General features: G+C 46.8%; 1 protein-coding gene across 3 annotated transcripts in view; it reads right to left on the bottom strand.

Annotated features, from left to right (window-relative positions):
• Positions 1-1,238: 1,238 nt before the first annotated feature.
• AFAP1 (actin filament associated protein 1) overlaps positions 1,239-26,961 on the bottom strand; it is a 175,535-nt gene continuing 149,812 nt past the window's right edge. For 2 of the 3 annotated variants that reach the window (XM_063108080.1, XM_063108082.1), the window contains exons 12-17: positions 26,730-26,847; positions 20,026-20,143; positions 16,286-16,450; positions 14,364-14,554; positions 10,748-10,912; positions 1,239-5,789 (exon numbers count right to left, since the gene is read on the bottom strand). In XM_063108080.1, coding sequence (XP_062964150.1) covers positions 5,763-5,789; positions 10,748-10,912; positions 14,364-14,554; positions 16,286-16,450; positions 20,026-20,143; positions 26,730-26,847 — 784 coding nt within the window. In that variant the 3' untranslated portion in view covers positions 1,239-5,762. The remainder of the gene's footprint in view (positions 5,790-10,747; positions 10,913-14,363; positions 14,555-16,285; positions 16,451-20,025; positions 20,144-26,729; positions 26,848-26,961) is intronic. The other variant, XM_063108081.1, reaches the window with a different exon arrangement.

Raw genomic sequence — 26,961 nt, 5'->3', positions numbered from 1 at the left:
AGCTGGTCAGCCCGGGGCGTTCTTCACCCATCTTAGCTGCCTTCCCGCTCAGTCGTCAGGTCGGGTGCGGGCACCTGTGGAAGCCCTGGACGCCCGTCCTGCACGTGGGATGCCTCGGACGTGCTCCACCGGCTCAGAGCTCAGCGCCCCCTGCATGGCACGAGGCTCTCCACAGTCCAACTCCAACCTGCCCTGCTGGGCCCACCCTCCACCCTCTTCCCTGCACCCGTAGTCCTGCCACACAGCTGCCTGCCTTTGCCCCCCTGCTCCACGCCTCCGCTCCTGCCATGGCCACTGACTGGACTGTCCTTCCCCGCCTCTCCTTGCTCCCTGCTGAACTCCTCTAAACAACTCGGCCTAACTCAAATAGCCCCCACCCCTCTGCAAAACTCTACTCAATGGCCTCAGTTAGCTGCTCTTTCTTCCAGAAATCTCCATACAGTCCTCCACTCAAAAAGCACCTGAGAGTTATCTGTTTCTACATTTGTCTTCTTGCCTAGAGCGAGCTCCCTGGGAGGAGTCGGCTAATTCTCCTGTTTCTAGCACCTGGCACAGAGCCTGGCATTTGGCAGGTGCACAAACGTTTCTAGAATTGAACATTCAGGTCTGTGGACTAAAAAACCACTTTTTTTTTTTTTTTTAATAATACACGTGGTTCCTTCACCCTCCCCGCCTTCTGCCTTCACCTGTTACCTCTGTCCCGCTCTCCCCCACCAAGTGACCGGGTGTCACCAAAGACCTCCACTGGACAAAAAGCAGGACTCCAGGGAATCAGGCAGCTTCTCAGCCTGCACCACAGCGAGGTCAGTCAGGACTCAAGGCCGTGTCGGAAGAGTACAGTTTTATTAGAAATACACAAATGGGTCACGCCAAAGGACGCCAGTCTATGGGCTACAGCAGGTGAAGCAGTAGAAAGATGAACTAGTAAGGCAGAAAATTCAAAGGAAGCGACTACAAAATGGGGTAAATGGACTGAAAACTAGTATTTTTGTTGCAAGTTTCTTTTCATAAAATTTTTTACTTTATGAATTAAATACATTGAGAAACACAGTGAAAATATATTTACAGTCATCTAAAATGGGCACTACCAACATATTAAAAAAAATCTTTCCTGTTTCTTTGCCTGTTTCTTTCAAAGAGAATTTTAAATACGACTTTAGTTTTTTAAAAATACAATAAGGAAATAATTACATTCTTAATATGAAAACATTTTACAACTTATAGCCATGGTCAATTAATTCTGAATATTTATAATTTAAAAGTTGATGTTAAAATTTAAAGCAAATACTTCCTTTCATGTTAGAAAATCAAATAAGATTATCTTATTAAAACAACTTTGGTCCCTAAGAATTACCATCTGAAGATCCAATTTCAAAAATATCTTCAATGGCAACAACTAAAAATACCTGGTAATACTTGTACACCGTAAAGTAGAGCTTTTCTGGAAGAATATAATTGGAAATATTTCACAAAAGATGGGCAAAAGGATGCACTGAAGCCAGCAAGGTGTTCTTTCCTCTGAGCATGCCGAGCCGTCCTGCTGTGACTTGGGGGTCCACAGAGGTGGCTCTGCTTTCCCACAGTGCTGTGCCACGCGTGTAGATGGCCCGGACGTTTTAGTTCGTCTTTAGTTTATTTCACAGTGTGAACCCAGCCCATCATGGGATAGTAACAAGACAGAATTAACAACAGTAACCCCAAATTACTTACTTTATTTAAAAATATGTCATGAATTTGAAATTATCGTTCTCATTAAAATTATTTTTGGGGAAAAAAAAAAAGAGGAAGGCAATAGTTTAACATTTAAATGTGGCTGTGACCTTTATGCAAATTGAGGAACATCTTGTCTGCTGTTGCTGGTGCAGTAGAAATTTCCAGTGCCATCCTCCTGGAAGAGGCATGAAATATTCACATCTGCTGGGTTGGAGGGGCCACCTGTGAGATCAGGGTGTCAGTCCCGGCCGCCTGTATGAGGCACGTCCCTTGTCTGGGTGGGAGAGACCTGAGCTCACCTTGGTGCTATACACCCTTGGAAGGTTTCTAACAATGGGACTCAGGTGAATGAACAGAGGATACTGCCTGGGGAGCTAGGTCTGAGGGTAAAACTTACATTTCCCCCAAAATAGCATGTTAACAGTAAACATTCTCTTCTAGAAGATGTGACGGCAAACAAATGAGTTTTGCCCACAACCCCCATGCCCAACCCTCACCTCAAAGCTGCCCTTGGAGACCTGCACACAAACTCCACATTGCGGCCACAATCACAACAAACCTGAAACTCCTCCCTGGGGGACCTTCAGAGCTGAGGATACACATTTTTTGGTGAAACAGACTTTTCTTGGTATTGCCAAGCCCGATCTCCCTCATTTGTCTTTCTTGTCCCCCAAGTTATTTTTGGCTATTTCTAAATAACCCAAACTGCTCTGATAGGTTGGAGATTTGCCACTTTCAAGGCACATGTGTGGAGGGAACGAGATGGGGCTCACACATGTGGCTGGTCAACAGTCCCCAGACGTCCTGAGAGAATGGCTCTGGGAAGGTTCTAGAGGGGTCCATCCGGCACCTGGGCGACTCAGCAGACCCTGCGGTGTTGCTACCAACCCCTGAAGCTGAGGGAGCTTCCTGAACCCCCACAGCATCTGGGTGGAGGGGAATGAAGGCCATGCTTGTGCCCAAGTCGGGAACCGAAGCCAGCCCTTTAAGCATGACAGAGTTTCTATGCAGAAGGTGGGTTAGTGAATCAAAGGCATTATAAAAATATAAAAATGGAGGGGATCTGTGAAGGCTGACGACACCTTACCAAAATAGAGCCAGAGCAGGCCCTGTGGCTTCGAGTCATAACAGAAGGGCCCCAGGATCTGCTGGTTGGTGGTCTTGCCTGGCCCGCCCCCATGGCCCCTGCATGCCTCGTGCCCTGGCCAGCATCTTACTAAATTCATGAACATAACAACTGTTAAAGTCATGGAGCATCTCAAAAGAAGTCTGACTTCTCCAGTGGAATCTGACCACACCCTCCCTGCAAGGAGCTGGTGGGCCCTTCCCCAACTCAGCATGGCCTTGTCACAAACAGTTGTGCCCATGGCTGCCCCAGCGGCAGGGGTGCTCGCTCCTGGGGCATGTTTTGGGAGGGTAATAAAATGAGATGTATGTTGGGACGACAAGGTGTCTCACGTGTGCCTAATATGTACAGATATAAATTAAAAACTACACTACAAATAAATAACTTATTTTTAAGCAAATGCTTTAAATGAAATCTCTGATCACATCTAAAAACGTCAAGGGGAACACACCACATGAGAGCCCAATGCCAGAGCCTCGCCTTCCACAGCCTGCTGATCACTTCAGTTTGCTGTCTTCTTCCCAAGGCTGTGGGTTTGAAAAGTGAGTTACAAACACGGGGTTTTAAATACAGAATATGTATACCAGGAGTCAGAAGGCCGGGGCCTAGATCCTACTCTGGCTCCAATCAGCCATGTCCTTGGTCAAGACACACTCCCAAAGCTTCAGGGTCTCCACTTGCCAGATGAAGACAACATTCCGGGTGAGGTCTGAGGTCTATGTGCTACGCCTGATGCTCTGTTAGTGCCCCGCCCGCCAGATGACTGACGTGACTTCTGCTGCACCAAGAGTCCGGGCTGGCCATCTTCCCCCTTCTCTTAATAACCATCAAAACCTGGCACTGCTCTCTTGGGCAAAGGCAGCAAAACCCTAGGGTAGAACAAACTTTTTTCCCTTTACAGAAAATTAGTTTCATATGATACAAGGTGGTCACAGCTGCCTGTGATGATAGGACAGATCACCACAAGAGGAGTGGGAAGACCTCGGCAAAGCTTCTAGAAGGCTTCCCCCTCCTTGCCCTTAGGCATTCCTAGCGGGAGCTGATGTCATCAGTGCTGGCGTGCTGTGCCCCCATTTATTACGCTGTGAAGGAAGGAGCCGGAGCACAAGGATGCCAGCTGACGGCTCATGAGCCAAAAATGCTCCTGGCAGATGGCTTGGCAATAAATTCAAGTTTCAGGTGGACTCAAGTTAAGCAGGTTCCAATTCTTGTTGTAAAACTTTCTTATACACTCGAGACTACTTTCATGCTCTAGTAAGTAAAATCAAATACAACCCTTGCTGGGCTTCAGGGCCCTGGTATTAAACATTAATCCTAACTGAGAAGGCCTGTGCATGGCCGGCTGAGCTTAGGACATGCTCTGAAAGGGTGCCTGGAACATGCAGGAGCTGTGTCTTCCTGCCATCTCTTTCTACATTTGATGGGAAAGACATTCTGGACGGTGGATAAGAGGCTTGTGCCAAGTGCAGCATCATTACAGCTCTGCACGTAGGGGGAAGGACCCACCACACATGGGCGACTGGCCCCCACGATCATCTGCGGAGGGTTTCTGGGGTGACTAACTCATCTCCTCATCAGTGACTGCATCTTCCCGTGATGGAGAATTCCTGACAGTGGCCCTCTGGAGGCCAAGAAGTTAATCTGATTCTTAGACCCATGGGGGAGACACTAGCCCAAACTATGAACTTGTTTTTCTCTTTACGCCTCGGGCATCCAAACTCCCCAAGAAATATTGCACAGAAGGCAGGTGCGAGAAGCGGGGAAGAGGCCCTGCCCAGGCCTACCATGCTTGGGAGAGAAACAGCGGGACCAGATCCTCGGACCCCTCGTGGCCTCTATTCACTGCTGGAGGAAGGGGCTGAGGGGGGCAAGGAGCTCTCAAAGGCCCATCTCTTGCCCCAAATTGTGACAGTTCTATAACAGTGCAAGTTCCAAAACTTGCTTCCTTTTCAAAGGACTGTTCCAGCCCATGCATCAGTGCACATCCTGTAGACAAATGATGACACAGCCCCGCCCACCCTGTGTGGCGGCCTGGCTCTCTGAGGAGCACCTGCCGGCTTGGGGGTGGTGGAAAGGGTTGGGGACATCGGGCCAAGGGGGAAAAGTGTGCCCATTAGTGACGTATTAAAAACACTCTGCTGCCTTTCAAAAGCAGTACAAATAATTAATAAAATAGGATACAGAATCTCTGAAAAATCCTTAGATCTAAGTGTGACCCATGATAAAAAGGGACACTTTTAGAAAACAGGTTAAAAAGAATGGCAGCTTTTCACGCCCTGGTGACAAAAGCATATGTCCAGAGAAAAATCATTAGAAGGTAAAAAATGCTTCACAGCACAACTGTCTCATGACTTTACCTCCAGTGACGGGGGGGAAGGCACAAAAGGAAGGGATGCCAGGACATGAGGACTCAAGCCACTCCGTCACAGCTACGTAGCCCCTGCCTTCCCAGCGGCCATGCAGGCGATCTGGATGCCTGCCGAGCATCCGGGGCCCACACTCCTCCGGGTCCCACACTCCTCCGGGTCCAGTCCGAGGCTTCCCCCAGGGCTCACTAGTCCATCCACCTTCAGGCTGGGACTAGGTTAAAATTGCTTAAACCAATCTTTTAACTGGTCAGAAAGGTGTAAATCCTCCACCTACCACAGGATTCTTGACAGTAACTTTTCATCCCTCTGTTTTTGTTTTATAACAAAGTTGGAAACCAAAGTCTTACAAGTGAATGTTTTTAGGGGCACCATTATACAGTAGACAGAATACACGAGAGCTTGGTCAGGCGCTGGCATCAGAACTCCATTGCAGAACCCTGGCAGGTGCGCTGCTTGAGGCCACGTTGGGGAGGGCTTCCTGTGGTCACTCGATGAGGACACGGGAAAGGGTGCACAGTCTCTCTCTGAGGCTGAGGCATAATCGCCTTTTTCCTTTATGTCCCGTTCTTCAATTCCCATTCCTAGAGGGAGGAGAGTTGTAAAAATTGAAATGGCAAAATATCAGGCTGAGACAGACCATACTATGCCCTGTTAAAATTGCACTTGAAAAGTGTGGGTTCTGGGCTACTGTGGAAAACAGCACGGGGGTTCCCCAAAGTAAACACAGAACTACCACACGATCCAGCAATTCCACTTCCAGGTACTTACCCAGAAGCACTGAAAGCAGGGTCTCATGCAGGTAGGTATCTGAACACCCATGTTCACAGCAGCACTATTTACAAAAGCCAGAAGGCAGAAACAACCCAAGTGTGTGTCAACAGATGAATGTGCTGTAATCCGTACGGTGCACTAGTACTCAGCCTTAAAAAGGAAGGAGATTCTGACACATGCTACAATGTGTATGAATCTTGAGGATATTATGCTAAATGACATAAACCAGTCCCAAAAGTACAAATGCTATGTGATTCCATCACATGAGGTCCCTAGAGGAGTCAAATTCACAGACAGAAAGTAGAACGGTGGGTGGCAGGGGCTGGGTGAGGGGCAGATGGGGGGTTAGTGTTTAATGGCACAGAGTTCCACTCTGGCAAGGTGCCGAAGTTCTGGAGATGGAAGGTGGTGACGGTTGAACAGTAATGTGACTACCTGATACCACTGAACTGCACGCTTAAACATGGTTAAAACGTTGAATTTTATGTTACACTTATTTTGCCACATTAAAAAAGTGTTTTTTAAAAAGTGTGGTGCTTAAATCTAATCAACATAGTGATTGGCCATGCACCACCCCAGGCCCTGCAGTCTCCATACCACCACCACCACCACGAGGGCAGAGACGGGGGCTCCAGGGCTGGCGATGGGCATACCTGTGCCTGATCTGACAGCAGTCCTGGGAGGTAAAACGTGTTCCCATCTTACAAATCAGGAGCAGAAGCTCAGTGGCTCACCTCAGGTCCAAAGCCATGAAGCTGGAACCAGAAGCCACCCATTCACTGCACAGCCCGTCCCCTCTGCACTCTGCCACACCATCCCCAGAACAGGCTGCACCTTCTATTCCATGTCTGGTCCTCTCTGACCAGTGGCTGGGCACCCTCCACCCTGTGTCACCTGGCTGACTCTTGTGCATCCTGAGGACCAGGCCCGGTGTTCCCCCCACCCCCGCCTCCCTGGGTAGCCCCTGCTGGGAGGCAGCGTCAGCATCCCATGTGCCACTTCTACACGTCAGCTGCATGCCTTCAACACCCTGTGGCTGATCCGCTTGCTCCTCAAGGGGAAGGTTCTCCCCACCTCTTCCTCTCTGTCCACTCATCCATGTCCCCTCCCCTGTGTGGCCGCCCAGAAGACGCAGAAGCCTGGGCTGCTCATGCTCTGGAGCTGCGTGGCTCTGCACTGGGGTTTCACCACAAGGTTCTGTTTCCAGAAGGAGGAGGCAAAGGGGCAGAGCAAGGCCAGAGCAGCGCCCACGGCAAAAATCACAGGACCAGACCTCTCTTGTCCTTCTCACTGACTGCTTAAAAGGAGCTGAGAAGAGAGTCCAGGTACTGCACTGTGAATGTGGCTGACACGAACTGGGTCATTCCTGCCATACCCAGACTAAAAGTGTAGTTGAGAGTCCAGGACGAAAAAGCACTCGGGGCACAAAGCACCTGCTCCAAGAACTTTCTACCAACTCAGCTGCTGAAACAGCCTGCTACATCCCCAAGACCAGTTTTATTCCAGTAGCTGCTAAAACAGCCTGCCATGATTCTAGGACTTATTTTACCTGCTGCCAGGGCTCAACAAAGCCTGCCCACTCTCAAAAACTTTGCTAGTGCCAATGAGCTTTCTTTCAAAATAGTAACGTTCCTGTCGTTAATAAAAATCACAGACTTTTTGTTGTTTTTCAGACATACTGGAGACCACCTGGCCTGTGTGTTTCCCAAATAAAACGTAATCTTAGAGATTTGCCTCTATATCTTTTTTTACTTTAACAGGAGCCAAGCCTTTTGTGACTCAGCTGTGGTGGAACCTTGGAGAAATTAACCTCTCTGAGCCTTAGTACAACGTGAGTCCTCCCAAGGACTTCAAAGCATAGGAAAAATGTGGGTGAAAATCCCTTGCTCAGGGCTCAGCCAGCACATGCGGGCTTGCCTCCTCTGTGCTCAGCGACACTGGCCACGCAGCACACTGGACTGATACAAACGTCTGACTCCCCATATTTCCAGGGCTTTATTAACTGGATCATGAGTACTCTGCATATTTCTGCATACTGCATAAAATTTAGAATTTCTCACCTTTTCTAGAATAAAAAATCCAAGTTTAATTAATAGTTAAATGCATGGCATTAGCAGATGTGGCAGAAACAAAAACCAAACAAGCCACCCTCAGTGACAACAAAAGCACACAAGGGGACACTGTTGGGCGCGTGGTTAGAAGACCTCATGTTCTGCAAAGGGGAGGATGACTAGGCCAGGTGCCTGCCCCACACCACCCCCCTTCCTCAGTTTCCCTGAGACTTCTCTATGGGCCGCTATAAAAAGAGAGGGTGTCCAGAGCATGAAGCCACCAGGTTGTCCCTGGCGGGTATTCTTTTTTGCACAGCTTGCCAACTTACCACCAGGCAGCGGCGGTTCTAGAGAAAAGACTTAAATGGTATCTCTATGTGCCGCCAAAAAGATTTAGCACACAAGTTTAGCAAACTTAGTAACGTTTCAAAGCACAGGCCCACTGACCACAGAGCAGAGTGACAGAATGAAGATGCATGAACACTGTAGGAGCGGGTGGACAGGCGCTGCCGATGACATGGAACTGCAGGCGTGCATGACACTGAATGTCAGTGCCTGGCACCTGCTCCCTGTCCCCTGTGCACATGGCTCATGCATGAGCTGCTTTGGAGGCAGGCCTGCAGTTCCAGAACCAGCCTTTGACAGTGGCCCTCAGCACACAGCTTTCCCCAAGCTGAGGGGAAGGAGATGCTGGGCCCAGAGCTGGGTGTGTGGCCGATTCTAAGCCCCTTTTAAGCCAGGCAATCCTGTAACATGTAATCTGACGTCATCTAACTTCCACTTTCAATATCTTTTTTTTTTTTTTTTTTTTTTTGGCAGCTGGCTGGTATGGGGATCTGAACCCCTGATCTTGGTGTTACAACATGACATTGTAACTGAGCAAGAGGCCAGCCCCCACCTGACTTTCCAAAGAGCTCTTTCTCAGGCTCAGGGCATTCTTCATCAAGAGTTGGGAATTATTTTAGGAATATTGCCTGAGATAACACTTCCCACATTCGGAATAAGTCAGACTCCCCTGGTCCTCAGAAAAAGGCTGGGGTGGGCAGATAAGAAAACATCTATGATGCACCTGCAAGTTCATCAGTGTTCCCAGGGTCAGAAGGCCATGCTGCACCTCCACCTCCAGCCCTGGTCACTATTCTCAGAGATCCTGGAAACCCTGCTCAATCCCTTTTTTTTTTTTTTGGTGGTGTCTGGTAATGGGATTGGAACCCTTCACCTTGGTGTTACAACACCGTGCTCTAACCAACTGAGCTAACTGGCGAGCCCCATCCCATTCTTTAGCAAAGTTGTACATAAGATTCCCAGCCAGAATGACGGGAACGGCTTCTGCTGTGTTTTCTGGAACTGTGAGCGTGGATGGTCTGCAGAGCTGACAGTGCGTCCAATCCGGCGGTGACCACTCACTGTGCATCTCTCACAAAAGCACAGGAGGGGCTGACAAGAGCCAAGCCTCTGGCCAATGAGCACGCACAGTGAGTGGAACCCTTCCAAGGGCCAGAGACACGTAATTCTAAATCCTGTTTCTCTGATGGGAAAGAAACCGAGCAAACGAAATAATTTTACTGCCTTTCTCATCTGTAATTAGAAAGCAGGACTTTACTGGGCAGCTTGATTCTCAATATCCCCCAGGCAAGACATATTCTTCTGTAAATGTGCATAACAGTCACAAACTAAGAACACCTGATGGGCAACAAGAAAAGTCATGCAAATTAGACAAAGTAGTTCTTCTTTGCCCCCAACTTACCAGTATGCAATCTTCAGTAAAATACCTTTGCCATGGAGAACAGATCCTCTAGGACGCTGTCGGTAACCACATCCGCAGGAACCCTCCCATGAATACACCAAAGAGCATACAAGCGGCTGACACCCATGTACCTAATTCTATACCCACCCTTCAGAAAATAATATATTTCTAGCCAATTTGGAATGGATTCCAAAAGCTGTCTAGGAACAAAAGGAATGCCAGCAATCAGAGGACCCTCTGGAGACAACGGAGGGAGGACACAGGCCCCACATCCATCAGAACAAATGAAATCCACATGCATTCCCCATTCACGTCACTGCACCAAGTACGATTTTTACGTACAGTACACTTTCAGTTACAACAGTCAGTAACAGTTTGCTTTGAGAAATGAGAAATTGTGTTTTAAAAACTTGTGAGGTTTTTTAAGTTTAGCCTCCAAAAGTGTCAGTGGCTAATCCCTTAGAAGATCGGAAGATGCTACAGGAAGCAGAGTGATTTCCTACAACACCCCAGAGACTGGTTTGTAGGCTGAGTGGGGCTGCAGAGGGGACTGGAGAAAAGTCTACTCCTCGACTTTTTTTCTTTCTTTCTTATTAAAAGAATCATAGCATTTAAGCACTGGAAAGGACCTCAGTGGTCACCTGGTCCAGTCTCTACTCTGCCAATGAGAAAACAGGTCCAGAGAAGTCCAGAGTCCTGCCCATTTCTGAGACGGTCCCAGAGATGTCTGTTCTTACTGACACTCATGGAAACTCCTCTAGGCAAGGTGCAAGTCTGTTTTTGGCTTTGAAGACCCACTTCCTAAAGGAAGGTCTGGCGCACAGTAAGGAGGCGAGTGTTCACTCAATGGAATCCCACAGGAGGCTGGACGCAAGGTGCGGCAGGAAAACACACTTAGCTCCTCCATCCTGCTCTGTGTGGGATGGCTGCACCACCCCAGGGTGGGCCACCGCGGGAATCGGTGACTCACCTTGGCCTTCCGCAGCACGTGCCCACGGCAGGGGGAGCTGCCTGAGGCCGGCGGGCTCTTCCTCAGGATGGCCGCGCTGTTCACTGGCATGGGGCCTTCCGCGTCGCTAGTGTCACAGCTGGAGATGGGCGAGTTTTCCAAAGTCCGATGCCTAAACACGGGAGACTGTTAATGGAGAGAGGGAAAACCCTGCATGAGAAATGGTCTCCAGACCACCAGTATTCCCCAGCAGGAAAGTGGTTTAAAGAAGAAATGGGTTTTGAAAATGAGCCAAAAACAACAACGTAAAGGACTACTGTAGAGCTGGTGCCTAATCCCCAGTGCTCCTTTAAAAGGCCCAGGTCACAGACAGGAAAGCTGAGGCTTGGGGATGCTCTAACTTGCTGGTCGTGCTGGGAAGTAGTGAAGGTGGGGAGATTAGAGTCCACATCGAGGAAGGGCTCTCCTACTCATATCGTGCTGCCTATGACTTGTCCATCTATACACTGTTTCTAATTCTAAAAGCTCTCCACCAGTCAGCTGTCCTCGAAAGACCCAGGCAGAGCAGCCAGTGGAGACGGGAATCAGCACTAGCTGATGGAGCCCGGCCACACTGCACGGGGCCCGCAGGAGGAGTGTGGGTGCTGATCAACACTGGGGAGTTCTGACTGGCTAAAACAGAAGGAAGAGGTTTTCTGCGAGGCTTAAAATGAAACAAAATGTACCCTTGGTGGCCAGGCCCCGGGCTCAGATCTTCCATCTGGGATCACGAGCTGCTCTTTGGAAGCAGCACTGCAGTCTGCTGCATCTCCCAGATGGAGTGTCCAGGGAGTAACTCTCCCTACCATGACTGCCACAATACATAATGTGAAAAGTACCGCTCAGGGAACATGGAGTGTTCTTTTAGAACAGTGTTCCAATTACCATTAAAACAGGTAGAATCCCTGTCGGGTTTATTTATGGATCCCCAGGCAGCCAACTTTTCCCTGTGTTCCAGCTTTCCTTGGCAATGTTGTTAAGAGGCAACACTGGCTGGGAGGGAGTGGGGGATGCAGTGGTTAGTAGAAAGGACAGACCAGTAGTGATGACACACATCCTAGGAAAGGACAGGCTGGGCTGTGAATGAGGCAGCACGTGACACACGTCTGGGAAGTGTCTGTCTAACAAGCCATGCTCCTGAGGATGGGGTCTGGATGGCGGTTAAGGCAGAACATCGCCACCGGTGCTGGGCAGATGATGGCAACGAAGTCCCCAGAGTAGCCCGCAGAAAAGAGAGGAAGCAACATAGCACCAGGGCCTGAAAGAGGGGAACCTGAGGCAGCCGCCCAGGGCTGGCCTCCAGGAGGACAAGCTCTGGCCTTTGGAAAAGCACTGGATGATCAGGCAAGGCTGGCCAAGAGGCCGGAGGGAAGCGCTAGAGAGACGGGGGCAATCCAGCCCAGAAGAACGCAGGGTCGTGGTTAGCTGGGGTGGCTGTGCCAAAGGGCACCTGAGACTGGACAGAGGCAAAAACTCCAGTGTCAGCTGGATTTAGAGGACCAGAGGTCACCTTGAGGAAAGCAGGCTCTGTGAGAGGCTGACCACAGTGAGCTGAGAAGTGAGCAGGACCAGTCAGACACTGAGAACAGACAACTGTTTCCAGAAGTTTAACTTGGAAGGGGAGGTGTGAAATATAGGACAGGTATTGGAGGGCAACATGGGGCCAAGGCAAAATCACTATTTTTTTATAGATGGAACAAACTAGAGAGTCTGTCTGTGCTTTGAGGGAAGCTAACAGAAAAGGGCGCTGAAGACAGGAGAAGGGTCCCCACAGGTGCCTGGACATCAGGGGAGGTAGGGTCTAGGGCCGTGGGCAGGGGATCTCCAGCTGCCACAGGTCAAAGCGTGGAGGTGGAGCCCTTGCTCCAGCTGCTCCTGCCCCAGCCCTCCACACAGGACAGGAAGCCTGTGGGGCTGTTGGCCTCCTGCCTCACATCACCACAGCCAAGAGTCACGAGGGCCCAGAACTCCGTATGCACCAGGGAAGACTCCCCTTGCCCCCGCCATGCCAGGCAATGTGCACAGCCTCACTGCCACTCTCTAATGGCAACTGACCCCTTACACCTCTGGTCCCCATTTATGTCAGATTCCAAGAGGCCAAGGACTCCTTGAGTTCTAATTCTCACTGCATCCCCGCCATTCCTGCTTTATGGTTCTCCACAGCCCTGTCTGTCGACACCTGACATGCATTTATTTTACTGGTCTGTCTCCCCTCCTGAGAATACAAGGAGTCTTCAAAAAGATCATGGAAAGATTCACATTATCTTTCAATTCCATTTTTCTGCAAACTTTTTGAAGTAGCCTCATATCAGCTCCATGAAACAGGGATTCTCACCTGCCGTGTTCACATAATGAATGCAGGAATGAATGAATATACATACCTTGGCTAGGCACCGTGCCACAAGCTCCTGCGCACACGATCCTGTGCTGCAGGCAGTACTATTACAGATCAAACAACTGGGGCCCGGAGAGGATGAAGACCTCACACCCTGGCCTATGTGCTCCCAAACCTGCTCTTAAACACTCCACCCTGTGGTGGTGGAAGGCACTGACAGCACAGCCGGTCTTATGGTTGGTGAGGGAGCAACCACCAGGCTGCTGGAGCAGCTCTGCCAAGTGGGAGGGAAGACACTTCTGGAAGTGGGGGCGGTGGCCACACAGGGGGACAGGAGGCTGGAGTCTGGAGAAGCAGGGAGATGTGGTGGAAGAGTCTCCGTGGAGAAGGGGATAATCAAGTGACAAAGGCAGCGCGGCATGGCGAGTCTGCTGGGTGTGGTGCGGTGGTTGGGCAGACTTCAGAGGGCTCGCGAGGAAGAGCATGGGCAGACTCATTGGCGCAGCATTCTGCCCAGGGGATTGGACAGAAGGACCCAAAACAAGAGCATCCAGGAAGCAGGGGGTAGGGGCCAGGGGTACTACGTGGTGTTTCGTCTGGAGAAGGATGGAGCTGAAAGGCAGCCTGTGCCCCCTCACTGTCTGCTCTTCCGTGCTCTTGTTCACTTGACCTCTTTGGGCCTCAAGTTCATTTGTAAAATGGAAAAAATAACATCTGATTCCCAAGATAGTAAGGATCCCATGAAATAATCAAGTGAAAAAGACAACAATCAGTTCTCAGTGGCTGTTAGTCAAATGAGAGTGAACAGTGAACAATTTAAGGGTATGATTCATGTTGGAAAGATGACCTCCCTCTGTTCTGTTAGATTCTAAGAGGATACAGGCTATGTTCCATTCATTTCAGCTTCCCCAGCACCTGGCATAATTTATAAAAATTTGCTACATTGCATTAAATTTTCTATCTAATGAATTGGCATCAAATTAGGACTTGGCTCAAAAGAGATAGAACTGGACCTATTAGAATCACATTATGCAAAGGGGTAAGAAACAGACTCAGTATCCCCATCACCTTTTAACCATCTGTGAGAGAGATGAGAAAACTCCATGTCAGTGAATGTGGAGCATGGGTGACAAGTGTCTGAAGCTGACACATGCACTATGTCCTTGCTGTTAGAGCTAAGGGACCATGAGTAAGCTGCGCTGGAGAGTCATTCTGTTGTCCAGCACCACACCGACTTCTAGGGTGAGCTGTCAGGACACTTACCTGTGGACTCGATGTCCCTGACTTTGGCTCGATGGCCAGCCCCAGAGTGACCCCGCCCGCCAGCGCTTTCTTGAGGCTCTCCTTGACCTCTGTCAGCTCCAGCTCCAGGTTGACGCGCTCAGTCTCCTTCTGCTTACACTCCTCCTCCAGCTTCTTTAGCTTATCTTCCAGAATCACCTGGGTCTTCCTGCCTGAAATCCCAGAGACACATCATTGCTCCAACATCAGGCATAGATTTTCAGAATAACAGAGAACTTTGGTACCCCTAAAAGGATTGCTTAAATTTTCTCGGTTGAGCTTCCCTGACTCTGGTCCTTTCTATAAAACTTCGATTCAGCTGTTCTTTAAAGAACGAAAGTCCTTGTCTAACCATTTTCCTTTGCTGCTGCTGGGAGAACATAGACCAGGAACCAGGAGATCTTGATTCTCAGAAATTCAAGGCATTTCTGGGTCTGGACTTCAAAAGTACTCATTTTAAAATGTGGAACTTAAGCTATATATCCTTCCCAAAGGTGCCACTGACTTGAGCGGTCTAAATGTGCTCTGTTCTGACTCCTCTAGAGTCATCTGATTTGCTCCATGGCAATAAGCAATAGCATGGCTTGCATCTCTACAGGGCACCTCACTTTAAGGCACATTCGCTTTATTTTATCTGAGATTGGTTGCAGTGACCTAAGATAGCAGGTAATGAGCCCACTGGACAGATCAGAAAACCAATCCCAAGAGGCTAATGGACTTATGCACGAGCCCTGGGCAAGTGCTGTCAGAACTTGAGATTCTCTTTTTCAAGGTCAAAAGCCCTTCTAACCTTTCTGCATCTTCCCTATCTTGCAAACCTGAAACAACAGAAGGAAGAATGCACTTGTGTGTCATTGAACTCGGTGCTCTTTTCCAGCTCTCCGCCCCTGCACTTGATGCCTCCCAGGCAGCCTCGGGCTGACCTCACATCCTGCCTCCTCTATGGGGTATCCCCGGTCTGCCAGCCACAACTGTCCCCCATTCCCTAAACCCCAAAGCACTTCCCTTCAAGTAATCACTTAGGCACACGCCAGGAGCGGCCCGAGCTGCTGCTCAACTGCTCGGTGTGCGTAAATGTCTGCTCCCCTGCATGTGAGCCGTTTGCCAACTGGGGCTCCTCTCTGGACCCCCCTGTCCTCTGCATCTGCACCTCCCTCTCCCTTCCTAGGCTAGAAAAATCTAAAGAGCTAATCTTGCCCCAGTATTAGAGCCAGTCTGGACCTGAGCAATATGTATTTAAGTAGTTTCGTCCCCAGAGTCAGGAACTAAATACCTAGTTCCTGCCAGCAAGAATGAACAAGCCTTCCAGTGGCACTGTTCTGACTCCTGACTCGGTTCCCCTGATAACTGTGCATAATTATACTCCCAGTTCCCCTCCAGGGGTCTGTTTTCCACTAACCTGGCCTCTTCCCCGAGCCATTCAAGACTCGAAACACTGCCTTGCTCTCACCAGTCCCTTCTCAGGGAATGGAGCAGAGACCTCTTACCTTTCCAGCACTTGTGAACATGACTCATCCCTGTGGACCACCCCCCTGCAGAGAAACCCAACGGACTCATCTGATGCAGTGACCAGAATCTGCTGAGGCCTATGGTCATAGGACTGTCCTCCAGACAACCTCTGTTGTCAGCACCTGAGGCTGGAACAGGTCCCCAGCACCTCCCCGGCCACAGCCAACAGCTTGTGGTCAGGTGCCAGCCTCGGCCTGCTGTGTTATCCACCACGGTGGCACCTGCACTGGGTTCACTGGCTGTGCTCCCAACCCCAGAAAGCACCTTATGGAGTGATGTTCATTTACTAAAATGATAGCCTCGGTGAGTCAGATCCTTTGGGCAAAGTAGAATGAAACGTACAGTTTCTAATACAAATAGGCACCCTGGGCCAATGAGAACCAAGTGTTTCATACCAGCGTTCACTTCAATGGCAGCTCTAAGGTCTTTTCTTTCTTTTCGGAGCTGGGCCAACCTGTTCCGCAGGGCTTCTTTCCTCTTCAGCAGCTCCTCTTCTTTGGTCTGTAACCGCTTAGCGTCAGCCTCTACCCGGTTCTTGCCATATTTGTACTGGTCAGCATCTTAAAAACAAACAAAACAAAACAAAAAAATCAGCAATAGGAAATTAGGTTTAATCAAGCAGATAATAGGGTACTTCATAAAGCCTATTTAATCAGCTAACTCGGAAAAATAAACTCAAATCCAGTTATTTTGCTAATTCAACAAGAAAAAGAACAGGATTGGTTTGAACTAAGTAGAAAAGTAACTAGTTTCAATTCTCCAATATTCTTTGATTCAAATTTTTAAAAAGCTAAAATAGAATATTAGGAAATCCCTTTGATTTGCTTCCCTTTGAGGCACACGACTTGTCGTGAATCTTCACCAAGGTTGAATGTGAACATTACATAATCTGAAAAGATATTACGATCAAAAATAACTTCTGGAATTTGTGCAGTTCTCTGTATTTTTCAAAATACCTCCATAACACTGCACATCTGTTCCTTACAACCACGTCCTCCAGCTGTTTTGCTCTGACTTGGTGCTAGTGACACCCCCAGCACTGAGCTCAGCACCTGGCACGGCGTGAGCACACAATAAACATTTGCTGTGTGCATAAAGGAACAGATGAATGAAGAGACAACACAGAGTGTGTCTGGGGCCTGGCTGTCTGGGTGTGAACCCAGCTTGCCACTGGTAGCAGCGCGGCCAGTGCTTAATCACTCTGTGCATCAGTTTCCTCATCTGTGAAAGGGGAATAATAAAAGAAGGGAATTCATACAGTTGTTATGAGGACTGAATTAATTAGTATTCATAAAGCACTTAGAACAAGGACAAAAACAAGCCCTACGTAAATGCTTGTTAAATAAAATGAATGAATGAATGAGTGAAGAGGAAACTAGTTTCAGGGAAAATTTAGACACCTGGTCAACATTAAAATTTCTTCCTCTTATTAGGCTGGCCTTCCAATAATAGTAATTTAGAAAAAAACCTCTTTGGGAAAATACACTGCATAGATAAAGAGATGAAGATTCCAACAGAACTGTGACCTAGGATTACCCCTTCTGAAGTTTCATCTGTCTCCCAATTCTTCTAAAAGTTAATTGCTCACATAGGACATCACTCCATGGCCTTCCTACTTCATGCATACTCTGTCGTCTCAGCTGCCCCGTATCTGACTACTCACTAGACCAGTGACTGCTCCAGGCTGGAAGCCAGGAGGGCGGCGTGATGATTTCTAATAGACACATTGGACGCAGAGGTGGGTGAGCTGCACCCTGCCCCTTCCTGGCCATACGATTTGGGGCAATCTCCCTAAACCTCAGTTTCACCCTCTATTAAGCAGAACGGCAAGGACTACCTTATGGTTCTATTTTAAAATTAGATATATGTACCTAAAAACATCTAGCAGAAAGATAAGATGCCTGGGACATGGTGGCCACTATGGGAGCGCTCATCATTACAAGTGAAGACTGGTTCCCTAGAGCCTTGTCCACTCGGAGACCGTGGGAGCAACTGCCTGTATCAAATGTTGGATTTGCCAGTTCTTGCACTGCAAACCATCAGGATTTCAGTAAGACACTGTATCTATGAAGGCTTGTATATAAAGTTATCACTCCCCAATCATCTTTCTCCTCACTAAAAAACCCACAGAATGATATTAAAAGAACCGGCAGCCTGAGGATAACTGTTCAATAATCTGAAACAAAAGCCCTGCCAACTCATGGCTAAGGGAACGACATATTTTGCAAATAGGGACACGTCCAAACTCTCCTCACTTATTGTTGAACTAAGTAAGATGTTTCCCCAACAAACCTACACGCAATAACCTATATATTTCCACATCTTTCGGTCCTCACGTAATAAACCCCATGCAATTGGCAATGAAACTGGCTGAATTCAGCAAAAACACAGAATGCAATTATTTTTCTCTTTTGTCACCGTTACATGTCACCAGAGTTAATAAAAATACCCTACAGAAGGTCTCACATAATAAAGGAATAAATCACCTAGGAAATAAAGCAAGGTAGATACCGAAAGAGACAAACTACTGCAATACAGACCTCATGGGATTCAGAGCTTGTGTAATGAACCTGGTCAGTTACTGCCTCCCTCCTCAACCCTCCCCAGATGACCAACACTAACGAAAGTGAATATAAATCTACCCAAATGCATTAGGGAAATAAGATTTGCCAGAAATATAGGTCAAAATGAGTCAGCACATTAAACAAATGATGATGATAAGGAGGATTTGGCCCAACTGACTCCCAACCTACCTACTTAAAACGTGTGCTTGTGAGGACAGAGGTGTAGATAAGCTTACATCCAGAACAAGTGAGTTTCCTTGGGGCAGAAGTGGCCACGTACTGCAGAACAAGTCCAAGGCCCCTCCGTGTGTATGGCCAAGAACAAAGCCAGCCGCAATTCCCTTCCGTGTACTCTCTGACTCCGAAGTTAAGTCACAGTGAAAATGGATGTCAGCTAAGTGTAGGTATCAATGCCTTTTTCTCTTCTACAACCTGGCTACACTGATCCAGACTGGAAAAGATCAGTACAGATCCAAAATGGCGACGGCATATAATCGTATTAAACTCACCGTTTGCATTGAACTCACACCTCCTCTCTGGGAAACCTTCCCCAACATGCCCAGACTGACTCAGGAGCTCCCAGACCTGGTAAAACCTTGTGCTTGCTGACCTGAGGTGTGTCTCTCCACCAGGCTGCAGCAACTCGATGGTGACTATTCTCTCTTATCTTTGTGTCCCTAGCAACAAGTAGAGTGCCTTGTATAGAAAACGCTGCCTGGCCAGCTCCCTGTTAGGAGGAATGACCAGCCATCCAGCAGTATGGAGGCAAAAGCAAACACAAACACACAGACAACAGGGTCCCCTTGTTACCCATCTGGAGCATGATGAAGGAAGAGAGTCTCTCACTCCTGTCTTACTGCTTCTCTGCCCAGTCCATTTCCTCCTAGATTTGGAGTCTGAAAGCCTGGTACTCGGGCCAGCTGTGAGACCTCAGGGGAACCACTTAACCACTTGGACAGTCTTTTCTCACTTGTATAATGGGGTAAATGACAACACGTACCCTGATAAAGTGGCCACGAGAAAGAAACAGGATAAGATAAACAATGGTTTGCTGTAGGCTACAATACACTGTGGGATTAACGATTCCTCCTAAATCCCTGTGTTTCTCTATTGCTTTGAGGTACAAGTGCTACCGCACTTATTTCAATTGCAGCAACCACAGTAGCCATTTGTTCCCATGTCTAACAGATGAAGAAGCTGAGTTTAGAAAGTTTATGTGACTTGTCAATAACAGATTGGGGACACAAACCAAGGTCTCCTGACCTGAAGTCCAGAGCCACGTGGAGCTGCACAGCATCCTGCACTTACAATTACCTCCCATTTAAACGTGCTTAATCAGTTCCACAGTTCACAAACCAGTTGTTTCCTTTTACATGCAACAGCTATAAAAGCTGGGTTAGAAGTCATCGCCATTCTTCAACCCAGCAAATGAGGAGGGATGGTACTGTGTCCTGTTCCATCTCTCCAGCTGACCCCAAACCTGGCACGTGCTGCGTAAGCAGGCCCAGACAGCCCTGACTCTGCCAACCGCACTCACGATGAGGAAGCGAGACATCCAACGACAAACTTACTTGACGCTGTCCGTTTCACGCCGGCTGCAGAATCAGCTTTCTTTGGCTGACTGCTCTGAGTCTTCCCTTTTCCTGTAACCCCATTAGATGCCACTGGGGGCTTTTTACTCTTGAACTGCTGAAATAAACACGAAAGACAATTAAAACCAAAATGAAAAAAAAAATTTTTTTTCTGCAGTAACTTATTTCAGTTTCTTACTCATTAAGTAGAACCTAGCACAGACAGAGAAAAAATAAAGGTAACAGAAAACTAATTTCATTTCCAAACATTAGACTGCTGTGTTTTCTCTAGAATGGTTAAGAAGGGTCAAGCATTGAGGTTCATGGCAAAGGAAGACCTAGTTGTCTTCAGATGGAATGTTGCAGAAGTTATGCCTTCCTATTGGGAGATGACAAGCAAATGCTAATCAGGAGACTGGCACAGGTGGTGGACTACCCAAGAGCATTCCATTGAGACTAATTTAAGTTTGTGTTTCTAAAGATAAATGGCTTTTATTTTAGTGGAATGCTTTTTACGGGAGCAGCATGACTGTGCAGTTAGATTTCTGCTTCAAGGGCTTTCACACTGAGTGACATCCTTCCTAATGGGATAAATAACTGCCTTTTGATTCACTGACAGGGTCTGAGGAAGGAAGCAAGAGAACCTATATAGAAACAGTACAAATAATATAGAAGCCAAGTTTTGACTAAGACAAGTGTTTAAAAAATTAAATAGTATCCCTACTTTTTTGATAGCTGTAAGACAACAAATTTTGTATTTTGCCTAAGTGGTATTAGTGGTAATATATTCAGCTTGATGGCAGAGGTTAGCTCTAGATATCCAAGCCCATGTTTCTTCCATTGTATTACACTTCCTTCTGTGTGGGCCTCAGTTTGGGGGATGCAGACAGATCTTGCTTCAATTCTGGCTCCATCACTTAGTAGATGCTGATCAGGTCATTAAAGTTTTCTGAGCCTCCATTTGATCGTTTAAGAATATGGAGACTCCAATACCTCCTTACAGGGCTCCCACAAAGATCCAATGATGTACCATGCATATGCACAGCCTATAGCATGTGGTGAGTGTTCAGTGGGTGTAAGGTCCCTCCATTAAATGACAGGTTCCCATTAAAATGATCAAACGAGGACAAGACAACTAAAGATACTATAATGCAACTTGCAAACGTGTTTTCTACTTAAAACAAAAACAAAGCAAAAATGAACAAAGACAACATAAAAACTCTACACAAAAATCATGCATCAAGGATTCCCAACTAATTTGGGGACAATCCAATTGTACCAGGTGGCATATTTTGTCACTTTTTTTTTTTTTTTTTACCTAAGGTAACTCTAATACCAATACAAAGACAGATAAATACATAGATACTTGTTCACTAGGTAAGTGGAATATATACATAACCACAGATTTCTGGCACAGGTACTCATACTGGAGGCCAGTGGCTCTCACTGCTGAGCACACATCAGTTTGGGCCTCTCAAACTCAGTGAACCAGAATCTCCAGGGATGAGATCTGAGCAAATGTTGTTAAAAATCCAAAACATACAACTGTCCCATGTGATTTTTTGATAAAGCTAATCTATCGGGAGGTGCCGCTCTGACCACTGCTATCTGAAATTCTAGGATCTTACCTGGCATTCTTTACTAAGATTACCCAAAGAATAAAGGGAAAAGAAAAGAATTTTTAAATGCCCCTTTTCTTTATGTTAGTATTCTTACATCTGGTGCTTAGATCTTTAGGCAAAGCACAAAAATTCTTAGGTTAAAAATGCATGAAAACACAAAATTAGTATTTACTCTGAAATGTTAATTTTCCACAAATACAGGGTGTGGAATGAACAACAGTTCAGTATCAAGCTTATTTATCATCCAATGATCATCCAAAATTCTTATTATCACCCACTAGGTTTTGGGGAATATATGTTTACATTCATCATGGAAAAATACTACAGCACTCTGAAAATAATCCTATTTCATGTTTAAAGATGGAAAGCAATTACTTCCTCATTTATATGTAATGGAAACATATTAAAAAAAACTTGCAGTTCAAGAATCTTCTGAAAAGTTTTACTGCCCCTGTTCATTTTAAAATCTTTGCTTCCAGTTGATGTAACTCACAGAATTCACTGAGGAATTTTCTAAGAATGGATAGAGAGCCAGATGTAGGCAAAGGAGGACAGGGCGCAGGTAAGCCATGGGCGAGGCAGGAGTGTTCCTTCAGTTCCCTGGTGGCCAAATGCAAATTATACCCTGGTTGAGTAAGGAAATTATGCTTTCCCCTTAATGAGTCCCATTTACTACAAGTTGCAAACTATGTTGGAACGGCAGGACTTAAAGATGATTCTAGAATATTATAGAATGGGTTGCGATACCTGGGAGTTGAGCCCGAGAGATGCCCTCCCCAGAGAAGAGGTGTTAGTTACAGACTGGTTGGAAGGCAGGCTGGAGGAGGCGGGGTGTTTGTAATGGTTAGAGGACAGCTTGTCAGCACAGAACCTAGAAGCCTTTTTGTCAGCAGCAGAGTAGCGTGCAAAGATTTTCGGAGACGGCAAGTTATCGTACAGGCCTGCATTATCATAAAGCACCTCTTCTCCCAAGCCTCTGCTACAGGAAGCAGGAAAGCCATCTTCTGGTTCCCACTGCAACACACATAGCTTCGTCGTTAGTGACTTGGACACAAAAAACATAGCAGATTTTAGCACAGCGAGATGTTACCAGCACCCCAAAACTCTTACATACATAGACCTGCAGTTGTTTATCAATAAAACACACACCCACACCACAAACTCACACTCACACCAGACATACACCACACACATATACACACACATATACCATACCCATACCACACCCACACAAACAAGTGGATTGACTCAAAAGAACTTTTTAACTTTTGGGGTCTTAAGGAAAAATTTCTTTTTTCTTTAAATCATTCACAGGTCCACTGGATTATAAAGCTTGTTTTGTTCTGGTTTTAAAAGCAGAAAAAAAAGTACTGATTTAACATTTCCTTCTTTATAGAACCAGAGTTTGGAAGTCCTCTAATCCAGGACATGAACGTGGAAGGAAGGAGATGATTGCTGGCCTGGAGGCCTGGAGCCCCAGCTCTGCGAGGAGACTTGTGGGATCCCGACAAAGCACGCTACCTCATTTTACAGCACTTGCAGTGTTCCAGATGCTGTTTGCATGCTGCTTTACGATTACTGATTCATTAAATCTCATAGTAATCTTAGGAGGCAACAGGAAACTGAGGCCCAGACAGGTGATGTCACTGGTAAGAGGCAGGACCGGACTTCAGTGCTGTGGACATCACAGCACGCTATGCTTCTCCTAAGCCTTGGGCTCCTCTGGGGGAGGGCGCGGTGTTGGAATTTAGACCACATGCAGATTCCCAAAGGCCCACCATGCAGGAGTCAACTGTTTAGATCCATGGATAACTATCAACATGCACCATTCTGTCCCATACTCTGCTGCGCCTGAAGAAAGTGCCTTCACCAAAACACAGTCTGATAAAGAAAGAAATCAAACCATCATAGAAAATAGGCTGTTTCAAAATCTAATGGCCATAGAGCATTATTTTAATGGAAAACCTTTAGCAAAGGACTAAAATAGCTATAAGCCACTTCACAGAACAGAGAAATTTTAGAACACAGACATTAAAGCATAAGTTAAAACCAAAAACTAATAACCACAGCCAGATCCTTTTAAGTTTAAAGATCTTCACAAACTGCCTGGCATTCCAAAAAAGGCAATATTAATTCATATATTATACTCATTTCATCCTGTTTTTATAGTCTTCTTGCAGGGTTCCTTTCTGCCAGACTGTAATTACAACCTTTTGTTATAAAAATAGAAAAGATTTAAAATTCCACAGTAGGAGTGTTTCTATTCCTTTGCAATCACTTTAGTATGTCTATTTGGGGGATGCTGCGGACCCATCTATAATCTAAAAATAATGGTACAAGCAGAAAAACTTGCATGTGAGAGTTTCGTAATGACAACTTAGCATATATTTGTCCAGAGTTATTAAAATGGCCTAGACTAGACTATCATTTTCCTAAAATACCAAGAATTAAGTCATATGGAAGACTCAGAAAACACTGACAGAAACCCCATAGAAGTTTCTAGATTAAAAGTGAGTGTGTGCATACTTTCATTTTGGTTTAAGCATCAGAGGGAACACTGAATGGGTAAGAAATACTGATGCCAAAACACTACTAAAATGTCAGATATTGGGTCATAAAGTATGAACTTTATAAAACTTAGAAATTAAGCCCTCCAAAAAAGAGACTTTTTGGAGCATGTAACAGAGCTCAGCATGTAGAAAAATAGTTTAAAGAAGGGCCTGAGCAGAGGAATCCCTTACTAAGCAAAAAAGCCACAAGTATGCACACAGGATGTTATGTCTGAAGAGCTTCCACCGCCAGCCCAGCAATACAGAAACGATTCACCCAGAAACGATTCCTCAACCCAAAGCCTTAAGCATGGCAGGTTTTTACATCTAAGACAGATTAAGCTGTGAATGACCTAAGGAAAACTCCCTCCCGGGGGTCGCCTATGCCAGTATAATGTAAGTCTGAACTAAACAAGTATCTGTGTTGTTCTGTGGATTCTGTAAACCAGCCATCTCGCCCTTGTAGATTCACATTTAAGGGATGGATGTGCAGAAACACCTCCGAGAAAAGGTATATGAAAGAGTCTGCAGGTAGGGAGGTCTAGACACAGGTTTGTGAGTTATCTTTCCAAAAAAGTTGAAGGCTAAGATCAAAGGCTAGTCTAAAACCAGGGAAAAGACTGTCGAAAGACACTTGATGGCTACACAGAGCAAATGCGGTCAGAAGAATAGGGTCCCACCTTGGAAATGGGGCATCAACTAGAAGGAAGTGTGGAGAGAGGACTAAGAGCCCTGCTCTAGAGGTCTCCACAGTGCTAAGCCTCAGTGAGAAGGGCTTTCCCAAACCCCTCTGCAGGGGTAGAGGGCTATGGTAGAGTGGGCACCAGGAGTTCCTCAAATGCTGGCGACTCCGGGGTTTGGGGGGTAGAAACAGGGGTCAAGGATGAGACTGACTGAACCTAATTTCCTGCCCTGCCCCCAAGATGGGGGCCTCTACTGGATGGCCTATGCAGCTAGAATGGATGTGAAAGTGGCTCTGCCACACCCTGACACCCACATCCCAACATGAAATTTACAAGGGGACCCCTGCCATGCCTGGCTCTTCCTCTCATCTCCTTGTTTCATTCCCAGGTCTGCTCACACCCACCAGTCTGGGAGGTCCTTTAAGGACAAAGACAATATCCTATCTACTTTTTTGTCAATTCCTAGCACAGAGCATGGTCACTAGGAGACACCCAGCAAACAGGGCAAGGGAAAGAGGAGGAAAGAGGGAAGGAAGGAGGGGAGGAAAGAGGGAAGGAAGGAGGGGAGGAAGGAGGGAAGGGAAGAGGTGAGGAGAGGAGGAGCAGGACCACATGATGAGAAGATCCCTTTCCAGAATCAAGCAGGTGCCCATGGACAGACGGCCTCCTCCTGGCAGGACCCCAGGGCAAGTGCAATGGGGCAGCAGGGAGCGTCCCATAGGAGGAGGCCCCAGGACCTACTGCATATGAGCTCTTCATTAATCACCAGCCTCCTCTGACCTAGATCAGTGTGTTTATTCTCCTGAGCCCCTCACTTCCCTGGAGGCAGCTGTTTTCAGGTGCCTGCCTGGGCAGGTGTGGATTTTATGATGATACATAATGTGGAACTGATTGATGGCATCCATCAAAATGTTGGAGAAAAGAACGGAAAAGCAAAACAGTAAGAAGAAAAAACCCAAAATATGTTTGAAGGTTGAAAAAAAATCACAATAAGCATACTCTGTGCCTACCTTTGAAAAATATCTTAACATAGATGCCAATTTTAATTTGAAAAACATCTTGGCGCAGATGCCAACACTGGGAGGCCAAGGGCATGATGATTCTTCACGTGCCTCTCACTCCTCTGTTGACTCTGGGAAGGCCTCGTCTTTGAACAAGGCACAACCTGGACACAGTGCCCAGATCAGAGTGGATGCTCAATGAATGGATATTAGGTGGATGATATGGAGACACAGTAAAACAAATGTTTATCGATATGCTCTATTCATTACACAGAAGACACAGAATTCTGAGAACATCAAAAACTCCTAAGGCCAAGCAGGCCCTGGAGACTAGCTCAGTGCAAAAGTCTGCACAAAATGTCTCCAGAGACCTGAGCTGGGAGTCACGAGCCCCAGCTGTCACAAATCTACCACGAGGGAAGCGTCTTGAGTGTGTGATATGGTCATTACTCTATGGCAGCGCTTCCTTCCTGATGGTGATTTCTAGCATTTTAATCAACTTACACTGTGTTATATTTTGATTTATCTAAGTTACAGGCTCTCATATGCTGTCCTTTAGTCAATATTTTAAAGTGTGCTGAAATGTTTAATTAATGACATTGATATTAAAGGACAAACTGTCTTCTGGTGTCAAATTACCCACTTGTTCAAATGCTGATTAAGTGAGCAGCATATCAAGAAACCAGGAGATGAGAGATGGGATGGAGTTTTCCTCTTACATCAAAGCATTAAAAAATAAAAGCCTTATCACCTTTGGACTGAAACTGGGGCTACTAACGCACAGAGTTTTTCAGACAGTGTTGCCTTCAACAAAACCGACCATGTGCTCTGGAAGAATGGCACACTCACCGAGCCGTTTATGCAGGGGACGTCATCATAGTGAAGTGCCGCCCCGCTGGGGTGGGCATAGCCGTTGGACGTGCTCCCTAGGTATGGGTTAGCAGATATAACACGCCTGTTCATGAAACTGCAAGAAAGAAAATGAGTTGAAAGCCATAACCTGACTACTTTTTCCTCTAATCAAACAAGTGTCAAAGGAGTTCTGGCTTTATGCTCAGGCTGCATCGGAGGCTGTTGGGGG

The sequence above is a fragment of the Cynocephalus volans genome, chromosome 9 (assembly GCF_027409185.1).
Source record: "Cynocephalus volans isolate mCynVol1 chromosome 9, mCynVol1.pri, whole genome shotgun sequence".
Taxonomy (NCBI): Eukaryota; Metazoa; Chordata; class Mammalia; order Dermoptera; family Cynocephalidae; genus Cynocephalus; species Cynocephalus volans.
This window is presented reverse-complemented; position numbering and strand designations above follow the sequence as displayed.